This window comes from Arvicola amphibius, chromosome 4 (genome assembly GCF_903992535.2).
Source record: "Arvicola amphibius chromosome 4, mArvAmp1.2, whole genome shotgun sequence".
Classification (NCBI taxonomy): domain Eukaryota; kingdom Metazoa; phylum Chordata; class Mammalia; order Rodentia; family Cricetidae; genus Arvicola; species Arvicola amphibius.
Window position 1 is genome coordinate 19,353,414 of NC_052050.1, and position 8,876 is coordinate 19,362,289.

The 8,876-nt window shown below is 51.2% G+C and overlaps 2 protein-coding genes across 7 annotated transcripts in view; one reads left to right on the top strand and one right to left on the bottom strand.

Moving 5' to 3' along the window:
- Hdac5 (histone deacetylase 5) overlaps window positions 1–510 on the top strand; it is a 34,902-nt gene extending 34,392 nt beyond the window's left edge. For all 6 annotated transcript variants that reach the window (XM_038325053.1, XM_038325054.1, XM_038325055.1 and 3 more), the window contains 2 exons: window positions 136–301; window positions 389–510. In XM_038325053.1, the coding sequence (XP_038180981.1) occupies window positions 136–301; window positions 389–428 (206 nt within the window). In that variant the 3' untranslated portion in view covers window positions 429–510. The remainder of the gene's footprint in view (window positions 1–135; window positions 302–388) is intronic.
- Window positions 511–2,260: 1,750 nt separating this feature from the next.
- G6pc3 (glucose-6-phosphatase catalytic subunit 3) lies at window positions 2,261–6,752 on the bottom strand. The gene is made up of 6 exons (XM_038327880.2): window positions 6,406–6,752; window positions 4,359–4,465; window positions 3,716–3,806; window positions 3,388–3,506; window positions 3,042–3,183; window positions 2,261–2,851 (listed from the first exon to the last, which is right to left on the bottom strand). Exons 1-6 carry the CDS (start codon window positions 6,621–6,623, stop codon window positions 2,488–2,490), a joined length of 1,041 nt encoding a protein of 346 aa, XP_038183808.1. The 5' UTR covers window positions 6,624–6,752; the 3' UTR covers window positions 2,261–2,487.
- Window positions 6,753–8,876: the final 2,124 nt, after the last annotated feature.

The following is an 8,876-nucleotide window of genomic DNA, read 5'->3' on the forward strand; positions in this document are numbered from 1 at the left end:
GTGCGTTGGGACAGGCAGAGGGGCTCATACTTCAACCTGCCCGGCGGACGAGGCATATGGGCAGTGGGGTACCAGGGCTAGCAGGTCCATCTGGACCAGTCTGCTGTCTCTGAACCTGTCTGTCCCTCTCCACAGGCAAACACTGGAGCTGTGTACAGAGGTTCGCCACTGGTCTGGGTTGCTCTCTGCGGGAGGCTCAGACAGGTGAGACGGAGGAGGCCGAGACTGTGAGCGCCATGGCCCTGCTTTCCGTGGGGGCTGAGCAGGCCCAGGCCGTTGCCACTCAAGAGCATAGCCCCAGGTAGGCGTCTCACCTCGCATCCCCCTGCCCCGGCCTAAGGTAGTGAGTGCTCTTTACTCAGTGGCATCCCTGTGCTTGTCCCCGCAGGCCAGCAGAGGAGCCCATGGAGCAGGAGCCTACCCTGTGACACCCTGGCCCCCATTCCTCTGGGCTTCATCATTGTGATTTTGTTTATTTTTTCTATTAAAAACAAAAAGTCACACATTCAACAACGTGTGCTGTGTGGGTCTCTCAGCCTTGCTCCCCCAAGCTGCTCCAGTCCTCCCGCCCTCCCACCACATGGCCCAGGCCCCAGCTTTAGCAATCCCTTCCTTCTGTAGGAGGACGGGTGCGGCGTCCACGTCTCCCCACTTGTTATCTCACCCCAGTTCTCTGTACTCTTTCCTGCCTTGGACAGCACTCCCAGATAGTACCTCCAATTCTGGAGCTACCCAGATGGGAACAGTAAGTTGGTGCCTTGGCTTCGGCTGGCTTTTGGGAAACGCCTTAATTTCACCTCTGCCCCTCTATCCTCAGGAGGATCCACTACTAGTTAAGACACGGAGTGGAGTGGGGTAGACTTCCACCCTATACTCCCCTTCCTTTCTGTCCTCCTCAGCATTCTGCAGACCCCTCCCTCTCTGGCCTCAGCACTGCAGACGTGTGCCCAGGATGTGGGTCTTAGATTTGCGGCCAAATTTCTTGCTTCATACTCCCAGGGACCCAGAGGGTACAGGGGGAGCTGCAGCTGGGTTAGGAGGAGCCAGGAGGACCTGTGTACACAGGCAGGCTCTCCACTTTATCCTGTTGACCTCCCTGCGTAGAGAGGGGAGAAGCTGGACTCTGTGTGGGGCTTCAAGTTCACGCAAGCCCTTCTGATGTTCTGGACCAGATTTTCTTCAGCCATCACCCTGAAGTGGAAGTGCAAGCGATCAAGACTCGGATCCCTTCCGGAGCCTTTTTGCTTTGAAGCCTGGGGCTGGTGAAAGAGGTGGCTCTAGGATGGACAGGGCTAGAACCCTGTCCAGAAGCCCAGGGCGTGGGGGCGGGGAAGGGCTCTCAGCAGGAGGGAGTTATGGGCTGTCCATCTTCTTTTCCAGTAACCCTGTGTCCAGAGGCTGGAGCGCACAGGCTTCCAGTGAATGTGCTCTAGCTTGTAGGAAACCAAAGATGGGAAGTGGCTCCTAGGGGGCCAACCCTTCCCCCCTATACCACATTCTCTCTATCTCCTTCCATCCCCAGGACCCAGCAGTCTGTTTACATAGTATCCTGATGGGGGCCTGAGCAGGGTTGAGGGAGCTGGGGAGTTACTAGTTTGCTGTATGTTTGTGTGCTGTCTAAATCCTTGCACTGAGCCCAGGGCTCCGGGCCTCTCACTTTCCCTGTGGACTGGTCTGACTCTCATGTAAACCCACTCCTGCTCTGTCCCGAATGAGTGGATTCTCGTTAAGTATTTTGTATCCTGTCACTCTGTGTCTCCTTGTGTAAATAAACTTGTTTGTGGCAGTGCCTTCTGGGAATAATGTCTGTTCTCTGGGTTCCCAAATGGAGTAAAAGTTCTCATTCTTGTCCTAATCAAAATGCTGTCTTTTTTCTTCAGCCTTGGACTAGAATTTAATCTGAGAAGCAGGGGACTAGGGTGGGAGATCTCTGTTCTCCTGGGGGGTATCCACTGTTGCCACCCTATCTCGAGAGATCTCTGCTGTGGCCTTGGCAGGGAGAGGGGAGGTCTCAGCTGAATTTTCAACCCCTTTTACTTTTGTCTTTGTATGGGGTGGAGGCTCCGTTGGTAGGGATGCAGGCAAAGTCAGTGGAGACATAAGCATGGGCTAGGAAGGAATCCATACATTTCAAGAGCTTTATTAGAACCTTCCTGAGCTGCTGCCTGTGTCAGGAACCCAGCTCCCCATCCCCACCAAGCCTGCTGGTTTCTTTTTCTTTTCTTTCTTTTTTTTTTTTTTTTTTTTTTTTTTTTTTTTTTTTGTGTGTGGGGGGGGGACCCTGGGGGAAGGTAGGAGACAGCCTCATTGGGAAACAGAGGTCCTTCTTTAAAAGCGGGCTAAACTGCAGAACACGAGACAGAAATGCAGTTCAATGTGAGCTGGGCCTGCTTTGGAGCCCAGGGCCCAGGGAAACTGCCTCTTAGAGTGTGGTGGTCGAGGAGTGTTGTCTTTGGGGCAAGAGAATGGCAAGGGAGGCAAATGACATCAAGAGGAGTGAATGGGTGGTGATCCCTGGGCACTGAATGTATGCACTAGCCAGGGCACAAGGGCTAAGACCAGGCAGGGCCAGAGGGTATGCTTGAGGAAGTTGAAGATGTAGAAGAGGCTGATCTGAGGTGGGTGGCCCAGCCATTCCAGGATGACCAGCAGCCCAATGGCCAGCATAAAGCAGGCTATCTTCTGGCCATTTCCTAGGTGTGCCCGCCGTATCTGGGCATAACAGGGAGAGTGTAGGGCAATACCCATACCCAGGGCAGCTCCCGAGTCACGGCTCAGTGAGGCAAAGGGCCGGCTGTCCAAATGCACCCACTCAGGCCGCTCACACCACTTGGAAGCCAGGTTGATGGACCTGTGGGGAAGAAGAGTCTTTGCCAGGAGAGACTGGAATCCAGAGAGCCACTGGCTCACAGCCATCCTCCCTTGGAGGCCCTGCTCTCATGTATTCACTCCACATCTGTCTAGGAACAGTTCGTGTGTCCTTGATAGCCACCGTGAACCAGAGACCCATGTATCTAGATACAGCGCCCAGCAGGACTTACCAGGAGAGATCCATGCCCAGTGTAAAGAGTGTCCAGTACATGAGGCTAGCCCCCAGCATGAGGGTCAGAGCGGTCAACCCATAGAAGCTAAGTTCCCGTTCCATGGGCACCCGGGGGGTCATCAGCCAGCCAAGGACAGCACCTAAAGGGATGCAAAACAGTTTCCAGATGTTGGAGGAAATGATCTTCCCCCTCACCTGCAGTTCATCTTGGGAGGAAAACTAAGACAAAGTCAGGGACCTTGAGGTTGGCTCTACAGAAGCTGGGAATGCTGGGAAGTTCCTAAACTACTCCTCCCACCGCCAAAGACATCCCCTTGGCCCACCCTGCTGCCCTGGTTGCTCACCACTTATCAGGCCGCCCAACACCTGGTGAGGGAAATGTGCTAAGAGGAAGACCCGAGAGAGGCCGACAGCCAACAGGAAGGTGCAGTAAGCCAGGCCAGGAATCACCCTTACCCAGGGGCTAGGAAGAAGAGAGACAGACTGCTCAAGGGCTGGAGAGCGAGCATGATTTGCTTTCTTTCCGCATCCAAATACTTCAGAGTTTGAAGCGACCCCCCCCTCCCCCCCCGCAGTTCACCACAGCTCGAGTTCAGCTAATTCCAAACTAATACGCTGTGGAGCCTTTGAGGTCGAGGATGCGCCTACTGGTGGGCAATACCATGGTCATACCTGCGGGACCGGGAGGCCACCTGAGAAGAAATGGCTGTCATTATGGGCCAGAGAGCTGCTCCCGTGATCATGCAATGGCCAGAAGGGCTGCCTGCCGGGAGATCCAGAAGTTCACGGTGAAAAAGTCAAGGTGAAACCCAGGTGCCCCTGGTGATCCCTCAACACATCTGCCTCCCCTGGACGCGAAGACAGCTTGCCCAGTACCAGCCTATCACTCCCCCGAGGCCTTTCTTTCAAGGTCACTGTTCTCAGGCTGCTGACTTGCTGCGTCCCTGGCTTTACTAAGAGGTGAAGAGCCAGCTTGAGGCATGCCACTCAACCTGGTCTTTCCCGGAGTTTGTTTTATGGACCAATAACTGAGAGACTGGACCTGTTTGGACCACCCTAGCTGAAGTATATGGAAATGTTTATTCAAACCTTATTTTTCTTTTAATTTTTTTAAACTTTTTGGTTTTTCAAGACAGGATTTCTTTTGTGAACTGCCTTCGCTGTCCTGCCAGGTTGACCTTGAACTCACAGAGATCCACCTGCCTCTGCCTCCCAAGTGCTGGGATTAAAGGCATGTGCCATCACTGCCCGGCTTGTTTAGTTTATCCAAACCTTAACCACACCAGGAATGGGAGGAGGTTGGAACTTTTCTCACCTGGGCCGGTCTCACAAGAAGATGGGAACTGGTGAACTTGGATTGGAGTCTGGCTGGAGTACCCAGACTCATGCACCCACCAAAAGGGCCTGTCTCCAAACAGAAACCTGGAAGACAAGATACGAGACCTCATATAACATGCTAGAGGGACCCAGGGGGCAGCAGGAATCAGGAGGCCCTGCTGGGTGCACTCAGAAGGGCACTGACTCTAGCTATTATCTTACTATGACTTTTTACTTTAGAACAGAGAAGCACATATTTTCCTTTTAAAGGGATATGGAGGGCTGGAGAGATGGCTTAATGGTTAAGAGCCTTGCCTGCTCTTCCTAAAGGTCCTGAGTTCAATTCCCAGCAACCACATGGTGGCTCACAACCATCTGTAATGAGGTCTGGTGCCCTCTTCTGGCCAGCAGGCATACACACAGACAGAATATTGTATACAGAACAAATATTTTTTTTTTTTTTTTAAAAAAGAGAGATGGAGGCCAGCGGTTGTAGAGAGACTGTGTGTGTGTGCATGTGTTCTGAGACATGTGACCCACTCTTATCCCTCCAATGCACGGCCAGCTCTTCTTAGGACCTGGCCTTCCTGACCACCTTCCCTGTCCCTGTCCCCCTCTCGGGTCCCTGGTTCCAGCCTGAGTCACCCACTCCTGAATTATACAGGTGAGCGTCTCGAGTGTGAAACTGGGAGGATGGACTGTATAGAGGAGTCTGAGAAAAACTACGGACGACACCCCTACCCCCCAATCCAACTCCCTTGGCCTAGCAGCTGCTTGTCTGGCCTCAGGAGCACCCAACATAGACAATGCTGCTGTGGTCAGAAAGAGAAAAAGGGGGAAAGCAGGAAGCAAAATACTGGGGGGGGGGGTTGTTCAGAAGAGACTTTCCTTTTCCCACCAACAACTAAGCCTCAAATACAGCAAGTGTTGACCACAAAGCTATAAAATGAATATGGGGTCAGGCATGCTAGTGCCTGCCTGTCATCCCAGCACTGGGGAGACCACCATTCTGGGTTAGGTAGTGCAACCTTGTTTCAATGGAGGAGGAGGAGAATTAGGGCTTTCATACTCAAGCAGGGGGCTTACACAGACTCCGAAGGAGGGGAGAGCAAAAAGTCTAGGATGGGACCGTTAGACTAGAAGGAAATGATTAGACAATTTCTTTTAGGGTTACGAGTAAGGATGAAGCCCGTGTGGATAGGGCGGGAGGGAGGGGGACTCCTGGTCTGCTTTCCAGTGTGTCATTCTAGCCCATTCAGTGTGTCCCAATGAGCCCCCCCTTCCTACTTCAAGGCTGGGGACAGGGCATCAGCAGCTGAGGTGGAGCTGCGTGTCCAGGAATTCCCTTCCATACTCCAAAGACAAAACAAACCAGCAAGGTGGCACAGATAAACCCTAAGCGCTGCAGGAGGTCCAGGACTATCGGGCTTCTTAGAATGAGAAAGCTATATTAGTAACCGCTGGAGAAAGAACTGTTCCTGAAAGGAGGGGCAAGACTTCCTTTTAATCCCTAAAGTTTGGTACCTCTTAAACTTCACTGGACACTCTATAACCAGGGATCCTTATTAAAATGCAGATCTGGCCTGGAGTCTGAGATTTTGTATTTCTAGTAAGTCTTCAAGCATTGCCTATGCTTTTGAGCCCGAAACCAGGGACCGCACCTTAATTTACAAAGCAGCTGGTGCCTAGCACAACGTCAAGCAAATGAGCCAATGAATGAAACGGGCAGCTAAGAAAGAAGACTTTCGGCTGCCTAAATTGCTGGCAATAATTGCTACAATGTAAATTTCAACTACAACTAAATTTGGAGTTTCGCAATCAGAAGGTCTGAGGCGGAGGCTGTATTTGCACTTGAACACGCCCCTCAAGTCATTTCTCTGACGGGGACAGTTCTGTGTGAGGTCTGCGGTCAAGATCTAAAAAAACTCAAGGTGAAAGCTAGGCCCTAAGGGATAAGGGTGGCATTGGCTTTGAGGTACCTACTAGAGGGAGATCAGGGCTTCAAAGGGGTAGGGGACCAGGATGCCCGAAGCATCTCGTCTTACCACTTGAAGACGAGGTTGAGCCACTCAGTAATGAAGGTGATCCAGAGCACGGAGATGCCTAGTCGGCGAGAGGCGTAGTAGGCCGCGGGGAAGAAAAACGTAAAGAGGTTCTTGGGATCTCCCAGAAAGGTGACCCAGAGCCACGTATTCTCTAGCCCGGGGAGCCGGTTCTGCAGCGCTTCAGCCATCGCGATGCCCGCGGTCAGCATGGACTCCATGGTGAATCAGGGGCTCGTCAGGCTGGGTTCGTTGTAGGGAGCAAAAGGAGGAGCCCTGGCAAAACCAAGCAGCTACCTAGATCGCCCCTGTTTTCTAGCCCCGGGACCCCGGGACCCCGGGACCCGCCCTCCCCACCAAGGGTCTAAACCAAGCCCCGCCCCCGCCCCGCCCCGCCCCGTTCCCCCGCAGCCTCTGGCACACGCCAGTTGGGTAGGTGGCCCGAACTGTTTCCTACGGCGCTCTATCCCCCGCTTCCTCTCTACTGGACAGCGGAGGGGACAAACCTTTGCGAAGGCGTTTCCTCGGGGGCCCCACGTGGTCGCGGTTGCCAGCACGTGGGCTGACGGCGTAGCGGAGAAACCCGCTGCTGTTCCGGGTCAGGGAACAGATGAACCTGGGGACCAGCGGTGTGTCCCGGTTCCTAGTTCTGCTGCTGAAAAGGCGGTTGTCTAATCAGGATCAGGGTACCTTCGGAATCTGACGTCTCTTCTCCAACATCATTACCCACGTCTCTCAACTCTGCATCATTTGGAGAGAAGGGAGTCAAATTGGAACTCCTTGGTTTCACACACCCTTTATCTACTCTGCCTCTAGCTCAGGATTCTTCCTCCCATCTTGATTTTGAGACGTCTTCCCTTAGGAACCCAAAGTTTAGCATGTGTGTGTTATATGCAAGAAACTTGCCCTCAACTCTACCACACCCTCCTGCCATTCAAAACTCTCCCTGGGCAGATAAACCACGAGATCGTAATGGGAAGAAGAAGGGCACAATCCTACAGTTTTTGAGATAATTTGGAGGGACACAGATCACAACTCTTCTAGGGGGAAGTTTGCTTAGAGGAGTTAAGTTTGAGTTTATTTTTTGAGATAAAGCAGGCCCAGGCTGGCCTTGAACTCCCAATTCCTTAGAAGCGCTGCAGTGGGCCACCACTACCCACTTTTTTTTTCTTTCAAGATAGGGTTTCCCAGGAGCTATGGAGCCAATCCTGGAACTTGCTCTGTAGACAAGCTGACCTCGAACTCACAGAGATGACCTTGAACTCACAGAGTTGTGCGCTTTAATCCCAAGTGCTGGGATTAAAGGTGTGCCCTATTACCGCCTGATCTACTACCCTGCTTTTTCTTTTTTTAAAAAATATTTATTTATTATGTATACACTATTCTTTCTGCGTGTATGCCTACAGGCCAGAAGAGGGCACCAGACCCCATTACAGATGGTTGTGAGCCACCATGTGGTTGTTGGGAATTAAACTCAGGACCATTGGAGCAGGCAATGCTCTTAACCACTGAGCCATCTCTCCAGCCCCCTACTACCTGCTTCTTAAGGAGCCTTGAGATTCTGCTCTGGCTCCATCCTCCATCAACTTCACAATCTACATCAACACCCTGATTTGCAATTGTTTACTCTGAGTTGCTAGGGATACAACCAACAGCTTGGCACACAAGAGTCAAGTCTTCAACCACTGAACTATATCCTCAAGCCATACTTTACAATTAAAAAAATATTAAATTTTTTCATTATTATTGTTTGTATATGTGTGGAGGACAGAGAGTTGGTTTTTTTCTTCCGCTAAAACCTTTCCACTCACCATGAGGGTGCTGGGAATTGAACTTAGGTCCTCTGGACGATTTAAATTGTGGGGGCTGGAGAGATGGCTCAGTAGTTAAGAACTTGACTGCTCTTGCTGAGGACCCAGGTTCATTTCTCAGCATTCACATCTGGTTCACAGCTATCTGTAACTCCACAGGGGAATCTGATACCATCTCTGACCTCCACAGGGCACGTGGCATACATACATATATGTGCAGGCAAATTACTTACTCATAAAAATCAAATAGTACAGGTTAGTGGCGCACGCCTTTCATCCCTGTACTCAGGAGGCAGAGACAGGTGGATCTCTTTGAGTTTGAGACTAGCCTGGTCTACAGAGCAAGTTCCAGGACAGCCAAGGTTCTGTTACACAGAGAAAATCCAAAATAAGTAAATAAGGTAAAATACAATAAATAAACTTAGTAAATATTTTAAAAATTATTTAAATCATGTGCAGTTCTGAGTAATATCATGCAATCTGAATCTATCTTGCTCCATCCAGCCTGGGATGTGGATCATCCCTTTGTCTAAAATCCATGCTGTATATGCTATGTAATCTATTAGTCAAATCGACATCTTGAGAATGAGATTAACGCTTAAACCGGGCATTGGTGGTGCATGCCTTTAATCCCAGCACTTGGGAGGCAGAGGCAGGCAGATC